At 52.3% G+C, this 16,040-nt stretch overlaps 1 protein-coding gene across 3 annotated transcripts in view; it reads right to left on the bottom strand.

Moving 5' to 3' along the window:
- Positions 1-1,398: 1,398 nt before the first annotated feature.
- The window catches only part of LOC135892444 (nuclear receptor subfamily 2 group F member 5-like), a 31,525-nt gene continuing 16,883 nt past the window's right edge, over positions 1,399-16,040 (bottom strand). For 2 of the 3 annotated variants that reach the window (XM_065420234.1, XM_065420233.1), the window contains 2 exons: positions 8,985-9,509; positions 1,399-1,673 (listed from right to left, as the gene is read on the bottom strand). In XM_065420234.1, the coding sequence (XP_065276306.1) occupies positions 1,399-1,673; positions 8,985-9,509 (800 nt within the window). Of the gene's footprint in view, positions 1,674-8,984; positions 9,534-16,040 lie in introns of all 3 variants that reach the window. The other variant, XM_065420232.1, reaches the window with a different exon arrangement.

Here is a 16,040-nt window from a genome sequence, read left to right on the forward strand (position 1 = left end):
GATTCGGGAATGACACTTACACGCTTGCTTCAAGTTAAGCGCCCCTGGAATAACTCTCGCTCCCTGAATCTGCATCACCGGCCCTGGCTCCTTTACATTCTTTCCACCAAGGTAACATGTAACAGTCGCGGTTGGGCTCGATTTTTCCCGAGACACGTGCCCCATCCCACTAGGTGGGACCATCTGTCTCCGCCGCCGGTGGCTGGCGAACAGACAGCTCGGCTGCCCAAATGCGCAGAGCCCCGGGGCACTCCAGCAAGAAGAAGAAAACCTGGAATGAATTCAGCAATCATCAGTTTTAATTATAACGCCAGCTCCACCAAAAAAATAAAATAAAATAAAAAAGTGGTGGGGTTTTTGTTTTGTTTTGTTTTGTTTTGTTTGTTTCCAAAGAGAAATCCACAATCCACAGCAAAAAATCTTTACAAAGGAGAAGGGGGAAATTAAAAAACAAAAGGAGACAGGGTGGGGGGGAATATACACTTTCATGTTCAAGGGGAGAACAGAAGAATTCAGGATATAATATAGGTTTATTTTATTTATAAATAGTCCGTGCCTCAGGCCTTTTATTCCAAGGGGATTGGTAAACTTTACCCCTCCCCATCCCACCACACACACACACACACGCACACACACGGGCAATGAGATTGCAGGCTCGGCTTTGTGTGTGTTTTACCAAGCCATAATCCCCCTCCCCCTTTTTTTTTTGACAACCCTCCTGCCCCCACCCAAAAGGGAGAGAGCAATTTGTCGCATGATCAAGGCCACTCCGGTAATGAGTCCTCAGTTCTCAGCTGCCGGATACCAAATGCTGATACAGTCAAAAGCCAGAGACAGGCTCGCGTGGGCTCAGCTGCCCAGCCGTCGGATTCGGTACGCGCAGGCTGCCGGGCAGCGGCAAGTCGTTGGGCGCTTGGAAGTCCCACGGGTAGGGTGCAGATTGTCCCTGGTTTGCAGAGTCCCCTCGCAGGCCGGGGTAGGAGGAAGGTCCAGATTTTTCCGTGCGTACAGGTCAAACAGAAGCAAACGGGTACAGGTAGCTGCATGATTAAATGTGGTTATGTCTGTTTCACGCTGGTAGATTAAATCGGGGCTGGGAGGGGGGGGCAAGTGGGAATTCCTGCCCCATTGGGAATGGAACAGGAAGGGCCTTTTGAGAATCGATCCCCTCAAGAATCAGTTCCACTCCCCTTTGTTCTCCAGAGTCCAGATGCTGGGCCTCACGCCCCACGCCCCAGCGCCGTGGGACCATCAACCCCCGCCCTCCAACGTGCTGGCGGTGAGTCCAGCCCATTCCTCCAAAGCAGGGAGGGGTCACGGCGATCCTTCCTGCTCCGGACGGAATCCAGAGGCGCATCTCCGCTGCCCCGGAACCCCCAGCTCCTCCTGCCGCCCTCCTCACTGCATGGGGATGTAGGGCCAGTTGAAGCTAGATCCCGACAGCAGCATGTCCCGGATTAAGGTCTCGATGGGCGTCTTGCCCACCAGGCGGACGAAGAAGAGCTGCTCGATGACGGGCGCGGAGACGATGCGCAGGGAGGGCATGCGGAGCAGCAGCCGGCCGAAGCGGCTGGGCTGGTTGGGGTACTGGTTCCGGACGTACTCCTCCAGGGCGCACTGCGACTTTTCCTGGATGCTCTCCACGGGGCCCAGATCCGAGAGGCCCACTGCGTCTGCAAGGAGAGCAAGGGAGGAGGCGGGTGAGGGAACACGGTGCAGCCTGTCCGTACAGTTCTGCAGGGCACGGTCAGGGTTAATCTGTGGAACTCCCTGCCGCAGGTCACAGTTGGGGCTAACTTGTAGGACTCCTTGGCACAGTAAAGGTTAACCTGTAGGTCTCCCTGGCACAGCCAATTAACCTGCCGGACTCCCTGGCAATGGGGATCAAATCGATGACCAGAAGCTTGTTAGGCACATTACAGGCTGATCAAACAGACACAGTGCTTCCCTCCAAGGAGTTCCCAACCCAGTTATGCACATGATGCAACAAGTGAGTAACAAACAACAGAGAGGGACTGGATGTGGAGAGACAAGATACCCTGGGAAACTGAGGCACTGATCAGTCAATTGACTGTCACAAGATCACAGGTGGAAATAGAACCCAGAGAGGCCTGAATCTCAGTGCCCCTTGTTTTAGCCACTTGACTGTCCTCCCTCCCAGGAGCCCTGCCTCCCACTCCCCAATTTTAGCTGCACGCTTGTTTTGGTACATGAGCGGGTTTTACAGTTTGTATAATTCCTGAACCAAACCACTAGCCACCTGGGCTTGTTAGAGTTCTGTGACCTTCGGCCGAGTAAGGGAGTTTGCGTCAGAGTCCTGTTGAAACTGCAATAGGCTACATAATGCCCTGCCAAAAGTCCCGCCCCCCAGCATCAGCTGGGTACCAGCGCTAAGTGAAAACTCTTTGGGAGCATAAAAGTGGCCAGTTTTGCAATAACGAAATCCAGCGCTAGAGACTCTCAGCTTTTCTTTCTCTGTGGCACGTTTTTACCAAAATCATTCTCAAAAGCCGGATTTTTTCATCAAGGAAAATCTTCAATCATGATTTCAATTGTTAAACAATCCTGGGAAAAGAAATGGGTCTGTTTCGAACCCGGCCCAAAGGAAACAACTGGCACTTCGGTTCGACGTTTTCAACCCGCTGTGCTACATACGCTAGTTTTCCCTTCCAGGCCTAAAATGTGTGCGGTGTTTTTGTGCGCTGTTCCAAAGCTGCCGCGTCCCACCCCAGCAGTGGCTGCATCGTAGCAGCGATTGCTGCTGTTTCCCCAGGGCTTTTCGAGACCCTTTGGGATGGAAGGTGCCGATAAACATCTCCGTGAGCAAAGAGAAGCGAGCGTTCCGTTCCTCGCCCTTCCAAACCCCTTCGCCCAGTGCAGCCTTGTCCCCAATCCCCAGGAGGCTAGATTCACAAACTCCTCCCTGCCTTGCCCTCTACCCAGCGGCCTATTCTCTATAGAGCAATGCTCACCCCCGGGCTCCTTCCAAACACATCTCTCCAGCCCCAGCCATTCATCCTTGAAGTGGGAGCGGTTCCCCTCGGGCCCGGTGTGCGAGGAGCAGGGTGAAGGTCGGTGTTTCCCAGCCTGCAATAAAGGCCCAGCCGAGTTTGCTCAATTCACGGCCTGAATTGAGGCAAAGGAGAAGGGGCTCCTTTCACAGCCCTGAATGAGCTCTCGCCATTCAGTCGGGGGCCGTGACCACCATTGACAGCTCTGAAAGGGGGCTCGGAGCTAACACATTCACACCCGCAGCCTTTCAAACGCGGCCCAGCTATTACACAGACATTTAGCCCGGGCTGGAAGAATGGCTCCAACGCCGCCAACAATAGCTGGCTCCTAAAAACTCTCATCATGCCACCCTTCCTCCAAAGGCCACCAAGGGGCTGGGCAGCTGGGGTGCCCCTGGGAGGTGCAATGGGGGAGAGGGGACGGGCTGGTCGTGCCTCACTCCCTTGGCTGCCCTAGGGGTGTCTTGCAAAAACCTCCCCAGTGTGGCGGCTTCGTTGTTATTATGGCAGGTCCTAGAGATCCCAGCTGAGATCAGGGCCCCGCGGTGCTGGGCACTGCACATCCAGCCTCTGCTCTGCAGGGCTTAGTCTCCATAGACAAGACCGAGCAAACGTGGGAGCGGAAGCAGAGGCATAGAGACCCCTCCCCCAACTGAGATTGTGGCCCCATCGTGCCAGGTGCTGTACATACACGTAGCAAGAGACAGACCCTACCCCCAAGAACTTGTCAGCGAAATTGACCAAACAGACAAAGAGTGGTTGGGGAAACTGAGGCAGAGAGGGGCGATGTGACTTACCCAAGATCACACAGCAGGTCAGTGGCAGAGCCAGGGCTAAAAGCTAGGTCTCATGAGAGCCCCGCCAGACCTTAGCCACTAGTCCACGCTGCCTCCCTCTTACTGGGGTGAGCAACCGGGTTACTCATGCCGTTTGGCTCTGCCGATGCACCTTAGTCCTGTTCTGCGTCCCGCCCTGCTTCCCCCCAGAGCTCTGCTGATGGCCCTTAGTGCTCCTGCTATCCCAGGCCTAGGACCCTCCCCCTCCCCACAGTTCTGCCCATGCACCTCACTCCTGACCCACACCCCATCCTGCTCTACCAGTCATGATGCCCGATGCCCCTCAATTGCAACGTGCAGCCCCCCTGCTATTCCAGCCCTAGTCCCCCCCCCAGCTTGGCTGATGCCCCTCAATCCTGACCTGCTTGCTCTTCTCTTCCAGGGCTCTCCGACTCTAGCACAGAGACAGTCGGTCCGCTGGACTGGCAGCAACGGGTTTACAAAGGGGGGGGAGCAGGAACTGCTGTGATCCCCAAGCTTGCCGGCCCCGAGATGTAAAAAAATAAATAAGTCTGAGGCTCTTTTTTAATTTCCCTTCCGCTGGGAGTGACGTTTTCAAGCTTGTCTGTGCTCCCGCAAGGGCTAGAAACTTGTGGTTTTGGTAATTGAAAGCCGAGATTTACACATCGTCACATGACTCCAGGAGCGGGGGCTTTAAAAAACCAGATGACATAGCAGGAGGAAAATGGGGAAGCCTGGGAAATTTCCCTTCTATAAACCTGTCCACTTGCTGGCTCTAAATGGTCAGGGGAATTCACTTGAGTGGAGTAAGACCGGCTGGCTCAGGGGATGGAGAAAGGGGTACATGCAGCCTGGCCCAGATGGGGTTGAGACCAAATGTCACTGGTCAGTGGCCTGGAAACTGAGCTCTCTTCTCAGCTCGTCTGCCGGTCAGGGCTGGCAGCGTGCCGGGGCAGAGGGCGGTGTACAGCTGCTGCGGTAGCTTGCCCTGCTGCACGCATTGCCTCGACCGGAAAAAGGGGTTGATTCTCCGTGGGCCCTGCGTGGTGCTATCTAACGGGCTGGCACTTGGCCCTAAGGTGACCAGACAGCAAATGTGAAAAATCGGGACGGGGGTGGGGGGTAATAGGAGTCTATATAAGAAAAAGACCCAAAAATCAGGACTGTCCCTATAAAATCGGGACATCTGGTCACCCTACTTGGCCCTGGTGTGAGTGGCTGTGCACAGCGTGGGGCAAATGGCGAATCGGATCAGGCTGTGTACAGAAGACACAGGAGATGGGATCTGTGAAGTGGCACACAGACGGACCACGGAGAGTTGCCTGGGGCAGCAAAACGCATGGTCACTCAGGCTGGGAGGCAGAGGCCAGTAAAGGCAGTGTGGTCTAGTGGTGAGGGAGGTGGTCTAGGAGACCTGGGTGCTATTGCTGGTGTGCTGGGTGGCCTTGGGCAAATCATTTCTCCATCCCCTCCAGTGAGGTTATCAGCTCTTTGAGGCAGAACCTTTTACTAGGCATGGAACAACACCTAGCGCCATGGGGCCACAAGATCAGCTGGGGCCTTTGGGTGCTAGTGTAATAATTGGCCCCTGGGAAGCCGGCATCAAAGGATGACGGGCCCCCCCTATGACGCGAACCTGCCCATATTCCACACTGAGATCAGCCTGATGGATGCCATTTGATGCAGGTGCTCCAAAGTCGGAGCCCCGCTCTAGCTGCCTTCCCGGGCAATCGCCATGGGGGCCATGCGGTCAGGCACGGTGTGATCCCTCGCGTAAGGGGCACACGCGTGGCTATTCCCGGATGGAGGGGCAACCCTGCTAGCCCTGAGCTGCAGCTCTCACGGCTTCACCAGGCCTCTCGCGACAGCAGCTGGTTTTCCTTAAAGCGCCAGCTCCCGGCATTGGGATGATGGGAGAATCTCAGCTTTCCTTCTTTCTTCTGCTTTTTAATTATTATTTTTTAAGTACCTTTCTCGCCCTGCCGGTTGCAGCTAGAAGCTGGAAAACGCGAAGCCCACATTTGCTATTGAAAAAGAAATCGCCTCCAGGGAGAGAAAAGCGGGGAGAGGTGAGGGGGAAAATGTTCATTTCTGTTTTTTTCTTTGCGCGTTTTTGACTTCCCTGATTCAATGAACCTCCTTAGTGTCAGTCTGTTTTTAATCAGCTTTGCTTTCTCCTGAACTCGCAGAATGCTGGCGATCTGTCAGGTTTCCAGCACTGCAAGAGAATTGTATAAAAACCCTTGTGGTTTTTGAGCCAATCTTGTGATTTAGGCAGAGGGGCCTGGACTCAAGATTTTCAGTGACTCCTACCTGTCAGTAATAGAACAGGCCTACAGGTCACTAATCCACCCAGGCATTCCCTGGCCAGTAAAATATCGTCCCTTCCTGACTAGGATCAGCTGGGGGATTTTAACCTTAATTGAGAAGGACTGATTCTTCAGCGGGTTTCCGCTCTAAAACCCCATCCGCCGGTGATCGGGGGTCAATCTATCCGCCGACTGGAATGCCGCAGCAGCGTAACAGCTGACTCTTGGAAACGCAGGCCTGAACTGAGTGCAAATGTCTAGACTTTTTAAAGGACATCTGCTCTCAGATTAATTTCCCTGTGTGGTTAGGAATACCAGATTTGCCAGGAGGTGAACAGACTATTGATCTATTGATCCTGGTTTTTGCCAGACCGGAACAAATGTCTAAGCTATCCAGTCTGCGGGTCACCTGCCTACCGTGGCCTCAGAGACTTATGCTCCAGCCCTGTCCTGCTGGAATAGACCAATAACCCGTTCATATTTCTCCACCTACAGCCAATGCTGGATGACCCAATCTAATTATATGCCTCGCTGTGCAGTTCAGTACAAAGGGAGTGAATGCCAGATTCCACCCGGACCCCAGCTAGCACTTCCATGTGGATTTTCCCGCACCAGAGTGAGCGTGGAAAATCAGAACAAGGAAACACCCCCACCCATCATTACCCTCTTGTGCTGCTGTGGGTGGTGGCTTTTTCTAACGACTACTCTTCTTTGCACCCCAACTCCTGGTTCTCCTGTGCAGCGTTGCGGTGAAGTCAGACCCCCCCCCCCCAGTGCTTGTGACATCACAACCTACTGCCCCGGCAACGGCTGATGTCACAAGTCCAGCACAATGACTTTGCTGCAGGCACCCCACATTGCAAACCTCCGATTTCAAGGAGAGCCACATAGCAAAGAGGAAACCAGAGCTAAGCCCCGGATTCCTGTGTGGACTGAGGCCCCTGAGAAAACATTCAGCAGTGCAAAGTGAGCGTAAGATGCTCCCAGATCAGAACGGCAGTGGGCTGCATTCACTGTGCATCATCCTAAATAACTGAGCAAGATGCAGGGCAAATAGAGAATGCCCAAGCCATGGTATTATCTGTAATGGATCCTCTTCTCACAGCTGGGCCAGAAAGCGTTTTCCTGACCAATGAAAATTTTTGCGCTATCAACAAAAAATCTCCCACCCTGAATCAGGATGTAAAATCGAAATCTCAAAAATGTTCGCAAATCAAAAATATGGGGGGGGGGGGAGGAAATTGGGTCAGGTCGATTTGAAACATTTTGCTTTGATCGTTTTGAAACGTTTTATTTCAATGTCAACCTTTTGATTAAAACACCCCATTTTTTTAGTCTAAATTTACCAACATTTCAAAACAAACAATTGTTTCGTCTCGGGAAACGGACTCTTTTTTGGTTTTGCAAATGTCAGAAATGAAACATTTTGACAATCTCATAACTTTCTTTCCCCAGTAATTGTTCGAGTTGGGCGGTTCATCGAAACTGACCCCGTTTTGAGAACAATTTGGGTTTGGGCGAATTTTCAGCAAAAAAATTGCGTGTCTCAAAATTCCGCCTGATGAATGTTAATTAAGCCAGAAACTACCAAGAGCCAGATTTTCAAACAGACTCAGCAACCAGCAGCACCTATTGAGAATTATAATTCAGTAGTTTCCATAGAGAACAATGCAAGCTACTGGGTGCTCAGCGCAGTCTTGGAAATCTGGATGTTAAATTCTTCTGAAAATCTGGAGGAAGGATTGAGAGAAATGAACTAAATCTGATTTCACTGTTGGATGCCGCTCATGGCCTGATCCATGGAGATCGGACTCTGAACACACAAATCAGGGTTTAACTTTTTTAAAAAAAAATTTTTTGCTTTGAAGTTCACCTTCAGAAAGACCTTTCGAACCTCCTGTGTTCAAAAACCATGAGTCAGATCCCGCCCCCCCATCATGCGATTGGCTTTAAAATGATAAAAAAAAAATTAAAGAGAATTCATTTGGGTTTCTTTGCATTCACCATCTGTGCTTTTGTTTTTGTATTTTGGGGCTTTTTACCCTTTAGGGGTCATGGTTTTCAAGCTTTTTTTCTGCTACGACAAAAGAAAAGCAGAGAAAGAATAAAGCTAAGAGTCTCACATAGTCACGTGAGTCCAGGAGCTGGGGCTTTAAGAAAACTAGCAAACATCATGAGATTCACGATAAAATCATGCGTGTTGGCAACGCCGCACTGTCAATTTAGTTCCGACCTTCCCAAATTAGGTTTTTGTTTTAAAAAGGAGGCGTTTTAACAGAACCCGATATTAATGGAAACATTTCATGACTTTTTTTTATGCAATTCTCTTGTGATGTTGAAAACCCTAAAGAGCACCAGCATTTTGCTCTAGCAGGCGAAAGTGAAACTGACAACAACAACAAAAAAGCAGAACGTGAAACAAACGAGGTGAAGGTCACCAGCCAAGTAAAATCTTGACACTGAAAACAGAAATGAACATTTTTTCCGCCTTCCCTGCCGCCCCCACCCCTTCTCTCCTTGGAGGCGAAGGGACAGAGAAAACACCCCTCAAAACCAAAAGGCTTTGGCTCCCATTGAGAAAATGTCAAACGAGGTGGAAAATTGGGGCCGAAAGCCACAATGAAAGATTTGTAACCAGCCCTAAGGATGGGGAGGAGGCAACTACAAACAGACCTTCCCCGTCCCCCAACACAACTCACCTGGAATGCACAAGGCCACGGCTGTCAAAGACACCAGTCACCTGCTCTAGCCCCGCCCCTGCCCCTTGCTGCAACTCACCTGGTGCGAACAAGGCGAGGGGCTTGAGACAGGAATCACCAATGGGGGGGGAGAGACCTGCTCCAACCCCGCCCTTGAGCGCCACTCACCTGGCGTGAAAAGAGCGATGGCCTTGAGGCAGGAGTACTCCGCCGAGTCGACGTGCAGGGCCTTGAGCTTCTCCACCTGCTCCTGGAAGACCCGGATGTGGTCCATGAAGGCCACCACCCGGTCAGCCGACATGGGCGAGGCGTGGAGGCCGGCGGCCGCCAGCAGCGGGGCCACATGCAGCGGCATGGAGCACTGGGCGGCGTTGAGCACGAAGAGCTCGCTCCAGGCCATGCGCAGCAGGGACACCTGGTCGGAGAGCTGGAAGTCGGGGAAGAAGGGGATGTTCTTGGCCCACTCGATGGCGCTGAAGAGCAGGCGGGCAGCCAGCTCACAGATGTTCTCGATGCCCATGATGTTGGACTGCAGGCACTGGGCCCCGTAGCGGGAGGTTGGATAGGGCTCGGCCCGCAGCAGCAGGGAGATGAAGCCGGTCAGGTAGGAGTGGCCATTGTACGGGTCTCCGTTGTTCAGCAGGTACTGGCCCGGGCTGGTCTGCGTGTGGGCCATGCGTCCCCGTTGCACAGCTGCGGTGAGTGGGAGAGAAGAGAAGAGACAGGATCACCATAAGAACAGCTGCAGAGAAAGCCGCGGGCTAGCAGAGGTGCTCTGGCTCTGTCGGTAACCGCCTGGCCTGAGACTCGGGTAACTTGGTTCTAATCCCAGTCCTGCCCTTGATCTGAGCCAGATCATCTTCCCGTCTCCGGGGACTTGCAAGACACCCAGGCTGCAATGACGCCCCATCAAAGCTTGCGATTAGAATTGGGCCTGGTGAATGCAAATTGCTTCTCCGCTCTGTGCCTCTGTTTTCCTCACCCTCCCTTTGACCACCTGGCCTATTTGGATCGGAAGCTCTTTGGGGGCAGAAGCGTCTAGCTGGGATTCTGATCTTGGCCGGGGCCTCTACTCTAATACCAAGAAAGAAAGAAAGACTCACTGGGTTGCAGGGGAATTAAATGGGCTTGAACAAAGAGCGACTGGGGGAGGGGGCCGAGATGCAGATGACACTTAGGGCAGGGCTGGCTGGAAAGCAAGGTGAGGGACTCAGACCTTGGTCTCCCACATCTCCGATGAGCTTCCTCCCCACCTGGCTACCTGGGGTGGGGCACTCTCTTGGAATTTTCCGTATTTATTCCCCCACCCCAAAAAATAATAATCAGAAAATGGGAGGCGGGGCAAAAGAACAGCAAGGTAAAGGACTGGGCGGTGAGGGGGAGGGGGCAGGGAGAGGGAAGGCGAGTGACATCTTGGTTTCCATTTACGAGGGATCAACCAAAGCTTCCGAAAAAGTCAGACAAAATCTTCTCCGCTTTGTCCGAGGTCTCTTTTCTCCAGCATGTTCCCCGCTTTTTAGCTGCAGGGTCGGCCGAGTCGCAGCGCCAAGCATCTGTCCCTAGAGGCGGTGGGCTTTTCCTCCCTCGGCATTTCCCGATGAGAATCGTTTGGTCGGGAAGTTCCCAACCAGCTCTGGTTTAGGATTCGGGTCTGAGGCTGAACTGGGAGTTGGGTTCAGTGGGGAAGCTTGTGAGATTTGGGCCCAAGCTGCCAAGGGCAGGTAATAATGAGGTGGCTGAAACCCTGTATAATCAGAGGCCTGTTCCTACAACCTTTGCAGTGTCTCAGGCGTACGTGTCGTGAGATTTCAGCGACCTCTGGATCCTCTGTGCCCTGAGGGGTGAGATTTAATCACCCTGGCACAGGTACAACACGTCTTTCTGAAACAGGCCAGGCCTCCGATCAAAAGAGAACAGAGTCAGGGAGGAATCAACCCATTAAAAGGAACTAATCAATCATATGAGTCTAGAGGGAGAAAAGAAAAGAAGGTCACAAAGATGGTAAGAACCACAGTGGGGGGGGGGGAAATCTGATTGCTGAGGTGGGTAGATTTATACCTGGTTTAGATGGTGTTAAATTTATAAGGGCTATAAACTCTCCTGCTTCAGGGCGTGAGCTAGCCACTCCCTGATGAGGTCAGGAAGGAACTTCCTCCAGGAGTAGGTTATTCCACCGGTGTCCACTAGGGGGTGTCCTCTGAGGCATCTAGCCCCAGATGCTTTCGGAGACAGGTTACCAGACCAGAGGGACTCTGGATTCCTGTGTTTAAGGCCTGAGTTTTTTCAAGAGTGCTGAGCACACACAGTCCCTGCCGAGGCCTCTGGGACCGGCAGGTGCCGTTGCCGTAAACGTGGCCGTTGATCTTTATTGCCCAAGCTCTAAGTTCAGGGCACCACCGCAGTCTAGCATTCCCTGCTGCCGCCCCTAGGAAAATGAGAAAGGCCGAGTCTGTTCACAGCAGTGTACCTCTGTGGGCTTCCCTGGAGTCGCTCCAGATTAACACCGGCCTGGGGGGAGAGCCGGGTCCAGACTGGGGTGTTAATTAGAAAAGCAAAAAGCAAATCTTGTCTGATTAGGAACACAGGCGTTGCCAGACTGCGTCAGACCCGAGGTCCATCTAGCCCAGTGGCCTGTCTCCCGCAGCGCCCAGCGCCAGCTGCTTTAGAGGAAGGTGTAGAACCCTGTAGAAAATCTGCCCCCAGGAAGGTCTCATCCTGATTTTTAATAGTTAGAGCTTCATTTGAACCTTGAAGCCTGGGGTTTAATTATTATTATTATCATCCCTAGCTGTTATACAGCACTTTTCATCCATAGGTCTCAAAGCACTTCACAAAGGAGGGTCAATATCATCATTCCCATTTTCCAGATGGGGAAACTGAGGCACCGAGCAAGGCAGTGACATGCCCACCGTCACCCACCCAGGCCAGTTTCAGAGCTAGGAACAGAACCCAGTACTGCTGAGGGCCCCGTCTTCCACATACTCAGCCACACTGCCTTCTAGATGGTTTGCTAGCAATAAACATTTCAAACTCGGATTCTCCGCTGCCCTGCACCTTGTGCTGTCATTGCCGCTGGTTCAAAGTGCTACCACACCAGAATGGCAGAGTTTCACACCGGCGTTGCACTAGCGTAAATGACTGCACAAGGTGTGGGGCAAATGGAGAACCAGGCTCCTTCTACGGGAGAAAAAAAAAATCTTTTGTTGACTAAGCCCTGAGATGATTCAGACTGAAAGAACTTTTAAAATTAAATTTACTTTTCACCATTGATCCGGTTTTATTTGCTGGCATTTCTCCCAGCTCTCACAGGAACATTATACCGTGGGGGGGGGGGCGGGGGGCGGCGGGGAAATCTGGCTATGGAACAAACTCCCTGGGGAAATCAGTCAAATCCAGAGGCTGACTGTCTTAGCGCTTCCTCTTCACACTTGCAACACTGACATCCCCTCTACCCTTGAACCCCAACACAGACTTCCCATCTACCCCCTAATACTGACACCCAGTCTGTCCCTGACTCCCAATGCAGACACTCCATCTACCCCTGAACCAACAATGACACCCTGTCAGCACCCAAACACCTACAAACCAAAACAAAAAGAGGAAATTTAATAAATCTAAAAAAACCCAACCCCTAAAAGCACCCTGCCCCAAGCAGAGTTTTGACCCCTAAAAGGGAAAAGTGGCAGAGACGCCATGAAATCCACTAGGGATTTTGATCTTGCTCTAGATTTTAAATGGAATGTGCCCAGATGTTGCGATGATGAGTGGCAGTGTAAAACCCTGAGCTAGATAGAGTGACACTGGTCAATTTCACTTGTTTGTTACTAGTCGGTTTCACTCTCAAATGCCCCTGCAGTAGCCCAAGGATCTTGGCTTTGAGATTCCAGCTAGAGCAGTGTATGACAGGTCTTTTGGTTTGCTGGCAGGTCTGAAAAGTTGGGGGGAGGGGAATTGTTTTCAGTGGACACGCAAATGAAATTTTTCAGCATTTTCAGAAAATCGGGAAAAAATATTTTCAGGTTGAACAAAACGTTTCGTTTGACCAGAACCAAAACGTTTCCTTTCGACTTCCACCTTTTTAAAAATGATTTTGCCTTTTTAAGTAAAAATCTGAAAAATGGAAATGTTGCGTTACCAAAATGTCAAAACATGAAACAACAAATGTTCACCATTTTGTTTTAACCAAAACAATTCAACGCAATCGACACAAACCCGTGAATCGGTCGACTAAAATCTGCCCGGGGCAGTCAAAAAATGTTTCAGAGGCATAGTCTCACCCAACTCTATTTCCAGCACTGCAAGGGAAGGGTCAGAATTAAAAACCTGTTTGGGCTGAAATGAAAACCCAGCCAGTGCTCTGAGTGTGTAAGCAGATCAAGTTTTGTAAATCTTTCCCCCTCGTCTCCTATATGCTGGGCCTGTTCCCTGATTAGAGCTGCTTCTGAATCACAGTTTTGGTGGGGAAACGGGGGGGGGGGGGCACTGTTAAGAAATGGAAGAGACACAGGAACCCAAGGGCAGAGCCGGTGACGTTAAGTGTATTGCGTTCCATGGAGCTACAAAATTTGGATTTGGGCCCAATGCAGGATTCAGCTCATTTGGGGGGGCTTCTGTTATTTGCTTTGCATCTTAAACCCGCAATCAGCGGTTGTTGGCTAGGACCAGAGTCGGGAAGTCCTGACTCTCCAGTACCCTGCACCCTGTACAAATGTTTACATCAGTGTATGCAAAGTGGGGTAAAAAGCTGCTGTTCTGATTTAGTAGCTCCTTTGCGCCAGTGACGCTGACCACACGGGACACAGGGCTAAGGAGAACCAGGTTCAAGAGATTCTGTGCTTGGTATTGGTAAAGAATCCAGGAGGCTCCCGCAGGTAGCAAACCCAGGTTCAGCGCCACTTCCGGAGCCAGACTCCGATCTCAGTAACGCCAGGGTAAATGGGGAGTGAGTCCATTGAAGTCAGTGGCGTCTCTGCTTTGTAAAACTGGTGTAAACAGGATCAGAATCAGGCCCTTTTTGTTCCCCTTGAATTCGGACTCTAAAATGGGACCTTCCCTCCCAGACAAAGACGAAACCGACTAAAATAAAATGACCTGCCAGTCGGGAGGGGGTGTAAGGTTCTGCAATGGAGGGGTGGGGGAGGCTGATCCTGGGAACACTTACTCTTGGGAGTGAGGGCTTTGCAGGATCAGGTTCTGAGTCCCCGTTTCCCTTGCAGCCCAAAGGCGCTTCCCATTGGTGGAATGAGTTTGCTGGGTCTCAGGCTCTAACCTGCCTCACTGGCAGCCCCAGCAGGGAGGCCAAGGGCTGCCTGGGCCATGGAGGCTGAACCCCCCTCTCACCCCAGAGGCAGGGTCAAGGCCTTGTACGCGGGAAGCTCACCCTGCCGCTTCCCCAGCTGTGCAGAGAGAGGACTTGGGGCTCCTGGGGCTTGTCAATTGGCGCTAGCATTGGCCGTCATCTCAGGGCCAATCGCCCCGAGGACGCATCCGGGTGTGAGGGGGAGAGCAGGGTCTCCCGTGCTATGAGAGGATGAACATCGATCCCAGCTGGGCAGCCCGGAGGCATCTGAGCGCCCCACCCAACGCAGTCCGTGGGGACACCATGAGGCAGAACATGGCATATGGAGAGTATTTAACGCAAGGCGTTAGCCGCTGCTCTCCTCGCTGGATGGCGCAATTCTAAAGCCAGGGGTCTTCTGCCTAAGTTCCCCACATCCCTGTAACTCAGTGGAAGGCGTGAGGTGGGCTGGGGGTGCTCTAAAGTGAGCCTTTGGGCATCTCGCATTAAGCCCCTGCTAGGGCTGAGGTAGGCAAGTCACCCTCTGTATGGTGAGGCCCTCTTTCGATGTATGTGTGCGATTCCCTTTAACATCCGCCGTGTGGGGCAGAGAAGGGGCTAGAAAGGAAAAAGGACGCAGTGGCCTTGTTTGTTTCACTGAAAGAGACTAAAAGGACGAGGCTGAGGGGGAGGAAGAAAATGGGCCCAATGCCCTTCTCGTTTACACTGGCACAAATCAGGAGTGACTCCGCTGAAATGAGCACAGGAGGTGGCGCTGGGGCGAGCAAAGGGAGACTCCAGCCCAGGGCGATTTACGCGTGTGCCGGGGTGGGTGTGACAAAGAGAGAGAGAGAGACGGAAAACGAGAGAAATGAAACGAGGTGTGGAAGAGACAGGCCTGGTGGATGTGGCTTTGAAATCCCACGTGGCACTTAGCAATTAAGAGAATCTGTCTATGCCTCTTAATCAGGCGAGGTTGTCGGGATTCAAAGAATCTAGCGGCCGGAGAGCTGCAGCGTCCACTGTGGTCGGATGGTACCATGGTGCGGTGCTTTAAAGGCGGCAGTGTAGGACAGCAGGTAAGTTACGGGTGTGGGGCTCAGGAGAACTAGGTTCTAGTCGTGCCGGCTGTGTACCCTGCCTGAGTCGCTTCTGATTCTCCTTCTACCTTTTGTCTAGCTCAGTGGTTCTCCACCTGCAGCCCAATCAGCACAGAGCTGTGGCCCATGTGACATCCTCCGGGCCATACAGGTAGTATTGGATGCGGCCCACGATGGTAAATAGGTTGAGAACCACTGGAGTTAGATCATGCGCCCTTTGGGGTAGGGGCTGGCTCTCCCTCGTGTCTGTGCAGCACCTGGCGTGATGGGGGGCCTGATCTCAGGGCCTGTAGGAGCCACTTCAGCAATGGGGGCCAATCACTCTCGCCCCCCCCCCCCCCGCAGCAATTTGACCATTTACAGCACTAAATGGGGGGTGCGATGCCGTGATATTGAGTGGGGCAGATGATTTCGTCCTAGGAGAGGCGCAAATGCCCCCTCCCGCCTATTCTGGGGGTTGGTTTTAATGGCATCAGGCTCCACCCATGAGTCAAGTGCAGCTGGTTTGGGGGGTGGGGTAACCTGGGCAAAGAGGTTTGTGAATGAAAAAGGTTTCTCCTGTGTAAGTAGTTCCCTGGCAATAGGAAGGTGAAAATATTTGACACTGTGATAACACTTGGCATTTCTATCGCTCCTGCCCTCTAAGGGCCTGAGACCACTGACGTCAATGGGTTTGGGACCCAGCCATATGTCCTAGTATTAATCCATACGCTGTCATGGTGCTGCATTACAGACAGGGAAACTAAGGCACGGCAGCGGCATGTTTTAATCCCACACATTAGGGACAGTGGTAGGAAGCCCCGCCTCCTATCTGCTTTTACCACCTTCCCTTCCAGAAGCAGGACT

The sequence above is a fragment of the Emys orbicularis genome, chromosome 20 (assembly GCF_028017835.1).
Source record: "Emys orbicularis isolate rEmyOrb1 chromosome 20, rEmyOrb1.hap1, whole genome shotgun sequence".
In the NCBI taxonomy this organism is placed as follows: domain Eukaryota; kingdom Metazoa; phylum Chordata; order Testudines; family Emydidae; genus Emys; species Emys orbicularis.